General features: G+C 44.6%; 1 protein-coding gene across 1 annotated transcript in view; it reads left to right on the top strand.

Moving 5' to 3' along the window:
• LOC143929130 (mixed lineage kinase domain-like protein) overlaps positions 1–13,876 on the top strand; it is a 35,656-nt gene extending 21,780 nt beyond the window's left edge. The window contains exons 8-11 of the mRNA XM_077453395.1: positions 4,781–4,929; positions 8,283–8,332; positions 9,826–9,978; positions 11,781–13,876. Of these exons, the coding sequence (XP_077309521.1) occupies positions 4,781–4,929; positions 8,283–8,332; positions 9,826–9,978; positions 11,781–11,920 (492 nt within the window). The 3' untranslated portion in view covers positions 11,921–13,876. The remainder of the gene's footprint in view (positions 1–4,780; positions 4,930–8,282; positions 8,333–9,825; positions 9,979–11,780) is intronic.
• Positions 13,877–16,678: the final 2,802 nt, after the last annotated feature.

Genomic DNA, 16,678 nt, shown 5'->3' on the forward strand with positions numbered 1-16,678 from the left:
GATCTCTTGGTAGACAGCAGAATTCATAGTTCCTTTTATCACGGCAAGTCTTCCAGGTCCTGAAGCAGCAAAACAGCCCCAGACCATCACACTACCACCACCATATTTTACTGTTGGTATAATGTTCTTTTTATGAAATGCAGTGTTCCTTCTACGCCAGATATACTTGGACACACACCTTCCAAAGAGTTCCACTTTTGTCTCATCGGTCCACAGAATGTTGTCCCAAAAGTCTTGGGGATCATCAAGATGTGTTGTGGAGAAATTGAGACGAGCTTTGATGTTCTTTTTGCTCAGCAGTGGTTTTCTCCTTGGAACTCTGCCATGCAGGCCATTTTTGCCCAGTCTTTTCCTGATGGTGGAGGCATGAACGCTGACCTTAACTGAGGCAAGTGAGGCCTGCAGTTCCTTGGACGTTGTTGTGGGGTCTTTTGTGACCTCTTGGATGAGTCGTCGCTGCGCTCTTGGGGTAATTTTGGGTGGCCGGCCACTCCTGGGAAGGTTCACCACTGTTCCATGTCTTCGCCATTTGTGGATAATGGCTCTCACTGTGGTTCGCTGGATTCCCAAAGCTTTGGAAATGGCTTTATAACCCTTTCCAGACTGATAGATCTCAATTACTTTCTTTCTCAATTGTTCCTGAATTTCTTTGGGTCTCGGCATGATGTGTAGCTTTTAAGGATCTTCTGGTGGACCTTACTGTGTCAAGCAGCTCCTATTTAAGTGATGCCTTGATTGTGAACAGGTGTGGCAATAATCAGGCCTGGGTGTGGCTAGAGAAATTGAACTCAGGTGTGGACAACCACAGTTATAGTATGTTTTAACAAGGGGGGCAATCACTTTTTCACACAGGGCCATGATGGTTTGGATTTTTTTTCACCTTTAATAATAAACACCTTCATTTACAAATTGCATTTTGTGTTTACTTGTGTTGTCCTTGACTATTGTTTAAATTGGTTTGATGTTCCGAAACACTTAAGTGTGACAAACATGCAAAGGAACAGGAAATGAGGAAGGGGGCAAACACTTTTTCACACCACTGTATGACCTTTCAGGTACTTCACCCACCTGCCTCTCTGTCACTTTCCTCATTTGAAGCACATTGCATTTGTCTTTTCTCTCCAGTTTCTCTTAGCCCTTGTACACACGGTCGGACATTCCGATGGAAAATGTCCGATCGGACCGTGTTGTCGGATAATCCAACCGTGTGTGGGCATCATCTGACTTTTTCCGTCGGAATATCCGAACAACAAACTTTGAGAGCTGGATATAAAATTTTTCTACAACATGACCCAATCGGACTTTGTCCGATCGTTTGTAGAGAATTCCGATCGGACGAAGTGCCACGCATGGTCAGATCAAATTCCTAGACCAAAGCTATTGGCTACTAGCCTAAACGTAGTCCCGTCGTAACTAAATAACGTCATGTTACGAACGATCGTATTTTCCGACAACTTTGTCTGACCGCGTGTATGCGACACCAGTTTCGGACAAAATCCGCCGGAAAAAAAATCTGACGGATTTTGTTGTCGGAATGTCTGACCGTGTGTACAAGGGCTAATGATAGCTGTGATCTCTCAGCCCCCTTGACCAGTATCGGCCTTTTTTGATGACTTCTCTGCCTGGCTCTCCTACTTTCTCTCTTCTGAAATCCCCACAATCATTCTCGGTGACTCCAACATTCTTGTTAATACTAACACTTCTGCTACTTCCAAACGTCTCCAAATCTTGCCATCTCAACCTCCTCAAACCATCTCCAAAATACTCCCCTTTCTAAACTCCTCCTTTGACCTGAAGCAATGGATACATGCTTCTATACACTCTGACGGAAACACCCTTGACCTTGTTTTCTCCCACCTATGCACTCCGCGCAACCTCTCCAACCGTCCTTTCCCTCTCTCTGACCACCACCTTATTAGTTACTCTCTCTCTACCTCTCTGCCACCTCCTCTCCCTCCAACCATCTAACAGTTACCCGTAGAAACCTTTGCCTCCTCAACCCTTCTTTTCTCTACTCTGCTACTGACCACGTCTACAAAATCTCACCTCTGTCCTGTCCTAACTTAGCCACTTCTGTCTACAACACTTCACTCTCATCCTCCCTAGACAAGCTCGCCCCCCTCACTACATACAGAATAAGGCCACGTCCCCTACAACCTTGGCAAACAGATGCCACTAGAAGTCTGAAAAAACATACCCACGCACTTGAGCGCCTGTGGCGCAAGACTAATGCCCCATACACACGATCGGACTTGCCGACAACAAAACCAAGGAATTTTGTTTGAAGGATGTTGGCTCCAACTTGTTTTACATACACATGGTCACACAAATGTTGACCAACAATTATGAACGTGGGAACATGGTGACGTACAAACTGTACGACGAGCTGAGAAAAATTAAGTTCAATAGCCAGTGCGGCTCCTGCTTGATTCCGAGCATGCGTGAACTTTTGTGCGTCAGACTTGTTTACACACGATCGGAAATTCTGACAACAAAAGCTTTGTTGGTGGAAAATTTGAGAACCTGCTAGCCAACATTTGTTAACTAAAAATCCGCTAACAAATGTTTGATGGGGCATACACACAGACGGACTTTCAGCCAACACGCTCACATCCAACATTTTTTGTGGGAAAATCGGATCGTGTGTACGGGGCATTAGTCTTTTCAACCATTATAAATCTACTCTCCAAAATACAATTCCTGCCTCCTCACAGCTAAACAGACCTATTTTATCACTCTCATTAACAACTTATCATCCCGTCCCCGTCAATTCTGCTCTACCTTCAACTCTTTACTTCATCCTCCACTGCCTCCACCCATCAACTCAGGCACTGCCCAGGAAATCGCCAATCACCTCAAACATAAGATTGATGCAATGGGTGAGAAAATGTGTCCACAGGTACAATCATTACTTCCCTCATTCAACCCCACCACCATAGACGAGGTTGCTAAACCTTTCTATAACATCCACCTTACCACTTGCCCCCGGACCCTGTTCCCTCACAATTGCTACGTTTGCCCTCTGGCTCCATTCTACACTCCCTAACTCACATCTTCAATCTCTCCCTCTCTTCAGGCAGCTTCCCAAATGTTCTAAAACATGCATTAGTCACGCCCATTCTTAAAAAGTCCTAACTAGACCCCACCAATCTCAACAACCTACGCCTCATTTCCTTGCTCCCTTTTTTATCCAAACTCCTTGAATGCCTGGACTACAACCGAGTGATCACCTCACCAAGAATAACCGTCTTGACCCCCTTCAGTCTGGATTCCGCCCTCAACACTCCATGGAAACTGCTCTAGTTAAAACTCAGAAACGATCAGCTAACAGCTAAATCCAATGGACTCTAGTCTGTATTTCTTCTCTTAGACCTCTCTGCTGCCTTAGTGGACCACCCCCTCCTCCTCAAAAAAACTCCATGCCTTTGGTCCCCATGACTGTACTTTTCGCAGGTTCTCATCCTATTTACCCAACCGCACCTTTAGTGTCACTTACAACTCTACTGCCTCCTCTCCTCTCCCTTTCTCTGTTGGGGTCCCCCAAGGTTCTGTTCTTGGACCTCTCCTATTCTTCATCTACACCTCCTCCCTGGGTCAGGTAATAGCCTTCCATGGCTTCCAATACCATCTCTATGCTGACGACACCCAAATCTATCTCTCTACCCCTCAGCTCACTCCTTCAGTCTCCTCACTTATCACTAATTTACTAACAGACATATCAGCCTGGATGTCACACCACTTCCTCAATCTCAATCTATCCAAAACTGAGCTCATGATTTTTCCTTCCCCACGTGCCTCCGGCTCTGATCTCTCTGTCAAAATCAATAGCACTACTATCAGCTCATCTCCGCAGGCCAAGATTCTAGGTCCACTTCCTGGACTCTGAACTAACCTTCCAGCCCCACATCCAAACACTTTCCAAATCTTGCCGTCTCAATCTCCACAGCATCTCCAAAATACGCCCCTTCCTAACCAATGACACCACATAACTCCTAGTTCTCTCCAAGCTCGACTACTGCAAATCCCTCCTCATGGGATAACCTTTACACAGGCTATCCCCCTTTAGTCCACCAAGAATTCTGCTGCCAGGCTCATCCACCTTATCAACCGCTGTCTGCTACCCCTCTCTGTCAATCCCTCCACTGGCTCACCCAACTAATTGTATTCAAAATTCTAATAACAGCTTACAAAGCCATCCACAACTCGGCCCCCAGCTACATCACTAACCCAGTCTCAAAACACCAACCTACTCGTTCCCTTCGTTTTGCCCAAGACCCCCTGCTCTCTAGTTGCCTCGTCACCTCCTCCCATGCTCACCTCCAGGACTTTTCCCAAGCCTCTCCCATCCTCTGGAACTCCCTACCCCAATCTGTCCGACTCTGCTTGCTCTTAGACAATCCCTGAAAACCCTTCTCTTTCGAGAAGCATATCCGGCCTGCACCTAACAACTGTACTTTTACTTTCTCCATCAGATCACCCCCCACAGTTATTAACTTTTGTATCACTTGACCCACCCTCCTAGATTGTAAGCTCTAAACGAGCAGGGCCCTCTGATTTCTAGTGTACTGAATTGTATTGTAACTGTACTGTCTGCCCTCATGTTGTAAACGGTGTGCAAAATGTTGACACTATATAAATCCTGTATAATAATAATAATAATAATAACAATAACAACTTACATCCATCCACAAAAAATGGAAATATCAATTTTGCTTGACCAGACCCTTTAGGTCCTATAGGCTGCAAACCACAATATTAATAATGCTTTTGATGAATTCAGCTCGCTAACTTTGAGCTCACCAAGAAAGAATATTCCATGGGTAAACCCTCTAATGTGGAGAGAAGAAGAAGGTTCAGAGAGCTGGAGTACGTAGCCCCCGAGACGTTGCAAAATATCAGCGTGTATGATCGATGCAGTGAAATTTACAGGTGAGGAATGACAATTCTGTGTCCACTTTTTTGATCATTTTGACACTCGCTATGGCAGAAACCAATCATATCTCAGATCTAGGTGGAGTGTGGAAGGTTTTACAACCTGTTGACTTCCTAAATCTCTTGGGGTCTTCAGAGGTGATCTCTTCCTGTTGGCTAGGTGCAGCGTGGTGTGGTTGGCAGTAAGCACACAGAATCTCAATTTACAATGAACTATGTATTGAAACAGCAGGTCACATACACAGCTCAGAGATAAAGAAGACATAGGGATGCTGTCAGCTTCTGTCACAAGGTGTGGAGTACAAGCTGGCCCGTCCAAGCCCAAGGGGAAGCTTTCTGAGAAGGTAGACCTGGTCCCTGCTCTCTCCCTACTCCTCAGAAACCTTTCCCTATTGCTAGCACTGTCCCTGCCAGATGGAGAACCTACACCAGCCACTCGCATAAATCACGCCAAACTCAGAGGTCAGAGTCTTGATTAGACTCTACCTGACCCAAGATGGCCACCAGGGTCACTTGAGACATGAGCATCCAATCAGATTACTGGCTCAGTTGACAGAGGAAATCATAGAGAAAAACTTTATCTCTCAACCCTCTCTTCCAACTGCATTGCCGCTGCTGTCGAGCTCCACCTGCAGTGGAGAATACTGACTGCACCAGCCCACACCCCATCATATTTCTTAGCTCTGTTCACACCCACCTTGGGGTGTTCTAACTTCTCAGTAGCACAAAATATATGGAAAAAAAAAGCAAATCTAATTAATTATGTTTTCAGGAATTTTAAATTTTTGTCTGTAAATATAGTTAGGTGGTAGGCATCAGGAAAATAGGTTGATTCTTCTTCAGAGATTTCAGTATTTGCAAATCTGCAGCTTTAATCAAAACAGTCCCTGGTGATCCTGCCATGAAGGTCCTTGTTCAGGCACTTCCTGCGATAGGGTGACAACTCTCTATCGCCATCTCCCAAATATGCTTCAGTGTTGTCACCCTGTTACATGGGTTTCCAATGGAGACTACAAGTGGCTGTTCCAACACACATTACACAGGCATCTTGTCACCATCAGAAAACTCGCCCTGAGAAATGCTGTGACAGACCACCTGGCACCCATAATGGGGGCCTCCACCAAGGCACAGCTTCCTCCACCCTGGAGCTAGAAACCAGGTATTATAGCTGAGAATTGCACCCAAGAACTAGACAACACTAGCTTAGGGGTGAACTGGAACTCCCTTTATTATAAATTCTGGGTGAATTTACACCACACAAAATTAGATAACAGCTTGATCATATTATCCAAAACAATGCAAACTTTAAACAGTAATATCATAAGTACATCTAATGAACAGGTAGCAGCTAACAGCAACCTAATCAAACAGTAAGCTAATCAACAGCTAGGCACATGATCAAGCATTGATTAGTCAGGGAGTCCACCCCAGACAGTCCACCATCAACATTAAAGACGACACAGGGCTGTCCAAATCTCATTAACCAGCTTTCTTTCCACATTCATCTTCTCACTGAGTTTTAAGTTGGCAGAGACCATCATGGCTTCCTTGACTGTTAAATGTGGTAATGTCATCTTGCATCATATAACAGGACACCTTCTTGAATCCTTTTAGCTCCCTCAAATGCCAAGTCCCATAGTCAGTAGGCAAGAAGCTAGCCTGCAGCCCCCTCCAAATGCCCCTGTCCTGGTTGGGTCTGTCACAAATGCCATGCAGCCAGGGGTCAAGTCCTGGGGAAAAAAGTGTGGGAACTCCCACCTCATATCCACTCCCCCACCAAAAAAAAAAAAAAAATGATACGCTCATATGCACGAACACTTTAAAAGTGGTATTTTTCATCCAATTTTCATATTGTGTGTATGAAGCTTAACTGTTAGTACATAAAAAAAAAAAAAATCCTCAATAAATATAAATACAGTAATTCTCTGAATAATCAGCATTCATTCAATTGTGCTTCCATCTGATCTTTATTGGGAAATGTTATTTTTTATATATAGAGTGTTTACGTGGTGAATTTACACTTTTGATTGAATAACACAGGGTTAAACAGAAAGGTCATAAATTAACTGCACATTATCTGGACAGAATGCTTGGGGAGATAGTGATATGTTCCTGCTTAGGAGATGTATGTTAGCTTGGGGGGGCTGCAAACTCTGCAGGGCTCCAACACACACTCGCTGCTATTCCAACCCTTCACATATTTCCACATAAACTTCCCTCCTGGCATTAAACTTTGCCAGGTATTGTGCTCAGCTTACCACCCCAAACTGATGTTCCTCCCTCAGCTCACCTCTCTCCCTGCATGTCCTATGAGCAGAATAGATGTGCTCCTCCTCTGGGTTCTCTCATCATATGGCACTGAAGATAGAGGAGGGGGGATTCAGCGGGACACACAGAGCAAGTATGCAGGAGATGGCGAAGGGGGGGGGGGATGAGGAGACAGAAAATCAGGAGGGGCTGGCGGGGAGGAGCACATCACGAGAGGTCTGACTAAATACAATCTCTTAGCAGCAGGGACCGGATCTACCTGTAAGATAGCTGTGATTGACAGGTAGATTGAAGAGGAAGCTGTCATGGGGCCCACTACTGGCAATCCCTGAATGGTCAGTCCACCCCTGGTGTGCGGCACTTACTATTGCGAGCTGTGTCAGCGGCTGCTGGTGTAGCACCTGCCACACAGCTCGCATACTTCAAAGTCTTGCAAGACGTGGCTGCTGATGGGAACTGAGTTCCTGTTGTTGAAAAAGTACAGGAACTCCATTCCCATGCATTCCTGCAGGACTTGAGCCCTGCATGCAGCCCTTGATGGAGTACATGTAGATCAGGCTGCAAAGAGGCTGGGGGAGATCAGCAGCAGTGTTGGGTTGTGTGTGGATGGTTGGATAGCACCACACTGGGTATGTATTTGTTTATAGAGGGATTAAAACTGAAAAGTGCAACCCTAAATGGTAGCTAAAATTCTAACCAATGCATTGTATCCTAGTTTTGTGGTGAAAATAGAACACTGCGGGCCTCAGACACACAGGGTCATATAAGTACATGGCAGCATTTCTATCCTGCAGACCATTCTCCAGCCATCTTGTATGTGTCAGGCTGGCTATATAGTGCATTGGCTATCCCAGAGAGACATGGTGGCCACCAATCTGCTTCTCCTAGAGATTCTAGCCCAAAGATCTTTACTGATGGGAAGATTTTGATTGTTTCTGATTAACAACACTGCACTTTGTGATCACATATTTTGATGAAGTTTGGAGAAGTAAATCTTATGAATGAGTGTAATGTACAGGTACCATATGTCAGATTTATAATACAATAAATAATTGAGAGTCAATTGTTGTTCTCTGTTCCAGCCTGGGAGTGGTGATGTATGAGATCGCTACCAAAAGACAACCGTTCCAGGGTGAGTTCCCCCATTAATGACATCTGAGCTAACCATTCGTAGGGAATATAAAATAAAATACCCAATTTCTGGTCTACAGTCAGATTGGAAGATAGAAATCTTCACTTTCTTGTATTTGTATGGTTTGTTGGCATTTCCTTCAGCAACCCTGATGTCCACCCATAATCCAAAAATATACCCAAAAGCGTATTGGCTTCTGCCCTAAAGGACACGTGACTTGGGTGGGGACAGTATATTGCAAGCAAATTTGGTGAAGAGACCGATGTGACTTGCTCAGTGTTCTCTGTAGAGCACTGCAGTACATGTCATAGCTATACAAATATAATAATAATAATAATAATAATAATAACCATGTGTGACTGAGACAAGGCATTAGAGTGTAAGACATGTACGCAGCTGTATTGAAAAGAAAGCGCAGGACATACATGACAGGGTGCAAGGAAATTAGTGAGTTGACAGGTAAAAGTTAGTCCGGGGGGGGGTGGTTAGAATGTAGCCATACTTACAGTACCCCATTGGTGGATGGTCACAGAGGGGAGGAGTGGGGCAGTTCTTCCATGTGCTTCGGTGGAGCAAGGCAGCAGTTGGGGGGTCAGCAAGCAAGGAGAAATGTTCTGCCCTCCCTCTCTAAATAAAAGGTTAGGTTTGTGGTGCTGGATTACATCGAAGTATGGGGGCGTTGGATCCTTGACGACAGGCATATACATTATTATATATATATATATATATATATATATATATATATATATATATATATATATATATATATATATATATATATATATATATATATATATAAATACATACATGGGTCATTTGAAAACATTGGGTACCATCCCAGGTATGGAATCCTTATGGTTGGTCTGGTGTCAGTCCGGATTAACTGCTAATATGTTTTGGGGGGTCTGTGGTCAGTTAGCGAGTCCTCGAGGCGAGTTGGCGGCTAGGGACATATGTTGATGAAGAGGGATCACAGGCTCAAAGTAATAAGGGGTTGTCAGGGACCAGCATGAAAAAATTACTTGGTGGTTTTTGTAACTGGAAGATGTTCAAAGTTTTAAAATTGTTTAAAATATTTCAAATAAAATTTTGTCTTTTATTGGTTATTAATAAATGCCGTTGAGGCCGTTATATCCAAGCAGGTGTCCGTGTAGTCATTTAATATAACAGTAAGTGCATGCATGTATTGGTGGGGCAGCAAGGTATCTGGCTACCCTAGTCAAGCTTCTCTGGTGCAGAGACTGATGTAACTGGCTCAGTGTTTTCTGTACAGCACTGTGATATATGTCAGAACTATGTACTGTAAATATATAATATTAGTGTGTGACTGTGGAGGAACATTAGAGTGTAAGCTCCTCTGGTCAAGAGACTGATGGGACTGGCTCAGTGTTCTCTGTACAGCACTGCAGTATATATCAGTTATATTATACTTCATACACCTGGATTTCCTGCCACATAATGACACAGTGCATATTATTTCTTGTTTCTCTCAGACTTGGAGGTGACAGAGGACAATCTGGGGGAGATGCAGGAGAAATGGTGGGCCTCACTGGATGATGAATTGCACTTGCACTGTCCTCAGAATTTCTGTGATCTCATTAAATCGCTTCTTCAGAAGGATCCTCTGGATCGTCCATCGGCCGGAGGTAACTAAACTCATCCGTATTATTTCACTTTCCTTCAGAGTAGTGATCAGTTGGTTATTCCAAAACTGCACTCTCAAATTTACATAACTGGAGAGAGCTGCAATGAAAGACTGTGGTCAGAAGGTCCCACAGAGTTTGTACGTGAACCAGACTTTAGAATATCTTCCAAAGTGAAAATCCTAGCTGGCTAGGGTGTGAGCCTGCCAAGAAGCATCGACTTAGGCCAGATATAGTTTGGATCTTCAGCTTGCCGTGACTTCATCTCACAGACCTAGCAAGCGCCACCAGAATCTGGTCTCTTAAAGCTACAAGTAAATATTATACCCCATTAGGATGCAGTCCCTCGTCTGGTCAGGATATAATCTCTCAAAAATGACATAGGCTTTAGGTACGGAATATTGATTGACTCATGCCGCGTACACACGCTCGGAATTCTGGCCAGAAAAAGACCGATGAGAGCTTTTCATCGGGAAAATGCGACCGCGTGTATGCTCTATCGGAATTTAGCTGTCCGAATTTTCGCCAGCCAAAAATTGATAGCATGTTCTCAATTTTCCCAACGGAAAAACTTTCTATCGGTAATTCCGATCATGTGTATGCAATTCCGACATGCCAAAAATCAGGCATACTCAAATCTGGCTATTGAACTTCCTTTTTCTAGTCACGTTGTACGTGTTGTACGTCACCGTGTTATAAATGATCGGAATTTGATGTGACTGTGTGTAGGCAAGACAGCTTGAGCCGAATTCAGTCAGAATTCCATTGGGAAAACCATCAGAGCTTTTTCCGACGAGAATTCCAATCGTGTGTATGCGGCATAAGGGAAGAAAACCTTTGGGATGAGATCCTGCTAGCTTTGGCATTTGGTACGTTCCTTGGCCAGGGTGTGGTTTCTTGGCTTGCCATCCCACCCACGTAGATCCTATGTCTTATTTGGTCCAACACTATCTTTTATAAGATCGGAAAACATGTTCCATTCATGATGCCCAACCTAAAGTCATATGCAACGGGCCAGCATATGACACTTAGGCTGGATTCACACCTATGCAGTTTTAGTGCTTTTTGCATTTTGCAGATTTGCACTACAATCCATTTAACATGGTTTCCTATGGAACACGTTCTGTAGTGCAAATCTGCAAAATGCAAAAAGCACAAAAAATTCCATAGGTGTGAATCCAGCCTTAAGGCTCGTAAACACGACAAATTGTGTACAACGAACGATCGGCCAATTATCTGATTTAGTATAGTGCTTATGACAGACAATTCCAACTTTTCAGACGACAAAACCTGAAGGTGCATGCTATAAAATATTTATCATATGTGAACACAATGTCCAATTTTCGTTTAATTAGTACAAGTTTTTGTCCAAAATAAATCATAAAAGCAAGACTATGCTTGGAAACAAAAGAATACATTACAAAACAATTCAACACACTACATCAGTGTTGAAGTTGTATTCTGTCGTACGAGAATTTTCGGACGTTGAGTAACCCCTTTATTTTTTATATGAGCCTAGCATGCAACAAAAAACGGACGATTATTCGTCTGATAATCTGATCGTTGATACCAGGCTTGAGTCTGGTTTACTTTCTTGTAATGACAGAAGGTAGACTTCACCCTTCCCTCATATTGCTTGTGAAAATCAGGCTAATCTTACACACATTCTGCTACAATCTGTCTCTACCTAATGGGAGCTTTTATTTAGCTACTGCATGAGAAATTCCTGTACAGAGAATGTGATATAGGAATTGTATACAGAGATGATCATTGACTGATCTCATATAATTCTTCGATCGTTGCAGAAATTGTGAGTTTGCTAAAGGGACAGAAGAGACGATATTCGGACACCAAGGACGGGTTGAAAACTTCTAGTACACATTTTACCAGTGTAGACTTCACCGACTTTGATCCATCTGACTTTGATCCATCTGAGGTTTGCTAGTGGAAGCACCGAGATGATAATGTCATAGCTGTGGAGCTGGTCACTTTGGACTTAAGACTGGATGATGGCTTCATGTGATAGAAATTTTTCTGAGTTACAGACACAAGGATCAGCAAATGTCCCCTCAGTATTTTTGTTGGGATGTCGGGAATCTCTGGAGGAACTAATAATGGAGGAGGAGGAGGAAGAATTTCTCTATAAGCCGATTGATCAATATGGAGATTAAATGTTGCCCCTCAGCACCAGAGCTATGGAGAATCAGTAAGCCAACCACCATTTAGTTGGATCATTCTCAAGTATTAAGGCTGAAAAAGACTGATGCCCATCAAATTCAAACTCTGGTCTAGAGTGGTCAATGTGCAACCGTTTTAAAGGAAACATTCTACTGGTTAACCACTCTTACTGTGAAGACCCCTTTCCTAAACTGATAGAAGAATTCTATTTCCTGCATGTGCAACTGATGCCGCCTCTAAAATGTATTTTTTCCCCAAACTGAACATATACAGTTGTTCTAATTTTTCACCATTAATATGATTTTCATCTCTTTCTGTTTAATTTACCACCTCTGAATCCCTCCCTACTGTATGTCCTTGTTCACCCAAAGCTTAGGCTTTATGTACACTCTAATTACTTTGACTGCTGGCTGTGGGAAAATGCAAAACGCGGAAAAATCGTAAAAGCGAATCTAATGGGAGTGGTTTCTTAATCATCAACCTGCACCTGCAGGGCTCTAATGAAGAAAATTAAAGAACCTACATCCCTTTGGACGTGATTTCCTATTAGGAGCATCTCACCAATAATTACATTTTTGTTGCATAGGATGCCTGAAATCTGACTTGTATCTTAATGCAGATTTCTGGGAAAAATCGGTGAGCCAATCACACAAGCAGGATATTTTTTAGGTGGAGTTACCCTTTAAAAAGGTGGTCCACCTAAAAAAAATATTAAAAGCCAGCACCTACAAATACTGCAGCTGCTGACTTTTAATAAATGGACACTTACCTGTCCCAGGGTCCAGCGATGGCGGCAGCAGAAGCCAATGAATTGCTCGGCTCTCAGGAGCTGCCACCGCCATCCTCGATGAGGGAATCGGGCAGTGAAGCATGCGCATCCTAACTGGTCCCCGCTCTTTCCTGGGACCTGTGCGTTTCCCAGGAGATGGGGGGGGACGGGAAAGTCTTAGACTCCGTGGGAGTCTATGCCCAGAAGCGGGTGCAAATACCTGTATTATACAGTTTTCTGCACCCCCCTCCCCCCTGAACGGTGCCAAATGTGACACCGGAGGAGGGGAGGGTTCGAAAAGCGGAGGTTCAATTTTTTTGGGTGAACCTCTACTTTAACCACTTGCCTACTGGGCACTTTCCCTTCCTGCCCAGGCCAATTTTTAGCTTCAGCGCTGTTGCAATTGGAATAACAATTGCGCAGTTATGCAACATTGCACCCATGTGAAATCTATATCATTTTTTTCACGCAAATAGAGCTTTCTTTTGGTGATATTTAATCACCGCTGTTTTTTTTTTTTTATGAAATAAAGAAAAAAAAAAAAAGAAGAAGAACAAGAAGAGGGAGGGAAAATTTTGAAAACCTTTTTTTTCCATAGTTTGTTATGAAATTTTGCAAACAAGTAATTTTTCTCCTTCAGCGATGTGCGCTGGTGAGGCTGCACTTTTGGGCACAGCGGCACTGATAGGTGACACTGATGAGGAAGCAATGATGGCCACTGATTGCCAGCACTGGTGGGCACTGTTGGAACTGCACTGATTATCAGTGTAGATGTCCCTTTAACCACTTCAACTCCGGAAGGTTTTATCCCCTTCCTGACCAGACCATTTTTTTTTGCAATACGGCACTTCGCTACTTTATCTGACAATTGAGCATTTGTGCGACGCTGTAACCAAATAAAATGTATGTCCTTTTTTTCCCCCCTCACAAATCAAGCTTTATTTTGGTATTTGATCACCTCTGGGGTGTTTTTTTTTTTTTTTTGCGCTATAAGCAAAAAAAAAAAAAAAGCAACAATTTTTTTTTAAAACAATATTTTTTACTTTCTGCTAAAAAACATACCCAATAAAAAAAATAAAAAAAAATCTAATTTATTCATCAACTTAGGCCAATATGTATTCTGCTTCATATTTTTTGGCAAAAAAAAACCTCCCAATAAGTGTATATTGATTGGTTTGTATATAGCTCCTATGCGATAGATTTTTTTTTTTTTTTTTTTTACTAGTATTGGCAGCGAGTGGTGATTTTTAGCAGCACTGCGACAAATCTGACACCAAGTAACACTTTTTGGGGACCAGCGACACCAATATAGTGATCAGTGCTTTAACCACTTGCTTACTGGGCACTTACACCCCCCTCCTGCCCAGACCAATTTTCAGCGCTGATGCATTTTGAATGACAATTGCGCGGGCATACAACACTGTACCCAAATGAAATTTTTATCATTTTTTCCCCCACAAATAGAGCTTTCTTTTGGTGGTATTTAATCATAGCTGGGAGTTTTATTTTTTGCTAAACAAACAAAAAAAGATGCAAAAAAATAAATAAATAAAACACACGTTTAATAGTTTGTTATAAAATTTTGCAAACAGGTAATTTCTCTCCTTCATTGAAGTGCGCTGATGAGGCGGCACTGATAGGCTGCACTGGTGGGCACTGATGGGGTGCATTGGTGGGCACTGATGGGCAAAGATGGGCACAGATAAGATGGCACGGATGGGCACTGATAGGTGGCACTGCTGGGCACTGATAGATGGCACTGCTGGGCACGGATATGTGGCACTGGGGTGCAGCACCTTTGTTGAGGCAGATTGTGGGCACTGCTGGGTGGCACTGACGGGGGGCACTAATTTTTTATTATGTGTAGTTATGAGGGGGGCAGGTGGGCACTGGCAGGGGGCAGGTGCGCACTGGCAGGGCTGGCCGTGATCGGGACTGATGTCCCGATCACGGCCGCCGGTGATTGGCTTTTTTTTTTCTGTCAGCGCGAGGAGGAATAATAGCCGATTACCTGCTCCGTTATATCACATGATCAACTGTCATTGGCTGACAGCTGATCACGTGATAAGGGGTCGGGATCGACCCCTTGCACGCAGGGCTGGACTGGGACAAAAATTTGGCCCTGGACTTCATCCTGACTGGCCCACTTTAATTTTGCAAACACGCACAAAAACAAGTGAACAAGTGAAGTGGGAGGGCTAACATCATACAGGAATATTGCTACATCCTCATTGTCTGGAATTTTAGAAACCAGTTTTGCTGCACAACCATTGGCTGCCTTTCAGCAATGCAGCAGTGCTGAGGCTGAGCCAGGTTGCGCACTATGAAGTGAGGCGATGGGCATTGCAGATGACAGGTCTCTCTCATGCCGGCCAGACATGGCCAACTCTGAAAAGTTGGGCAAGGGCAGCAGAAGAAGAGGATCACACACAGCACTTCCTCTCTAAGAGCTTGGAGACTACTTGAACAAGACTTAGGCCTCTTTCACACCAACGTGCCGTTCAGGCCCGCCTGTCAGTTTTTCAGGCGGACCTGAACGGGTGCTCCATAGAGCTCTATGGAGCGTCGGATGTCAGCGGTGACATGTCCGCTGACATCCGACCCGCTCCGATCCGAAAAAGTGTGACGGAGGAAAAAGCTATTTTTCCATCCGTCTGCGGATCGGATCGGATGGCGACGGGCACTGCGGTCCGTCGTCATCCGATCTCCCATAGGGGAGAGCGGCGCTGTGACAGGTCCGTCCCTGCGCAGTGTGCAGAGACAGACCTGTCATCTCCCTGCTCAGCGGGGATCGGCGGAGTGATCCCCGCTGAGCAAACGGACATCCACGGGGCGGATCAGAACTGATCCGCCCCGTGTGAAAGGACCCTTAGACACGACCTGAGGCGACTTACAACATGACTTTAAGTCGCCCCAGGCCAGGCGACTTTTGCCATGGCCAGAGAATGAGCTCTGAAGGGGGAACTCTACACCAAATTTATGAAAAAAATTTGGCGTGGGTTCCCCCTCAGAGAGCATATCAGGCCCTTAGGTCTGGTATGGATTCTAAGGGGAACCCCCTACGCCAAAAAAAAACGGCGTGGGGGTCCCCCCCAGATCCATACCAGGCCCTTATCCGAGCACGCTACCCGGCCGGCCAGGAAAGGGGGTGGGGGCAAGCCATACCAGGCACATGGGGGGGTGCCTTGGGGAAGGGGGGGCCGCACGGCCCCCTGACCCCAAAGCACCTTGTCCTCATCAACATGGGGACAAGGGCCTCTTCTCGACAACCCTGGCCGTTGGTTGTCGGGGGCTGCAGGCGTGGGGCTTATCGGAATCTGGGGATACCGCCCCCCCCCCATGTGAATGAGTATGGGGTAAAATGTACCCCTACCCATTCACCTGTAAAAAAGAAAAAAAAAAAAAAAACACACAAGGGTTAAAATATTTTATTGCACAGCTCCGGGGGTCTTCTTTCCCAGAGGATGCTGGGACTGTGACATCATAATGGGCGGGGACATCATCTGGTGATGTCCCTATACAAGTCGCCACGCGTCGCGTCCCTGCCATTGTGAGTGGAGGCAGCGACGCGGCAACATGTTTAGAGAAGACGGCGACAGAAGACCAGGCCACCGCCTGTAAAAGAGCTAGAAGAAGGCGCGGTGGCCCGGCAAGAAGAACCGAAGAGGGGGACAAGACCCCCGAAGTCGGAAGAAGAGGGTGGCGAAGAAGAAAGCCGGGCTCCTCCGCTAGCAAAAGAGTCTGGCAAGAAGACCC

The sequence above is a fragment of the Lithobates pipiens genome, unplaced genomic scaffold, assembly GCF_037356315.1.
Source record: "Lithobates pipiens isolate NorthernLeopardFrog02 unplaced genomic scaffold, aLitPip1_a1.2 Scaffold_10, whole genome shotgun sequence".
Taxonomy (NCBI): Eukaryota; Metazoa; Chordata; class Amphibia; order Anura; family Ranidae; genus Lithobates; species Lithobates pipiens.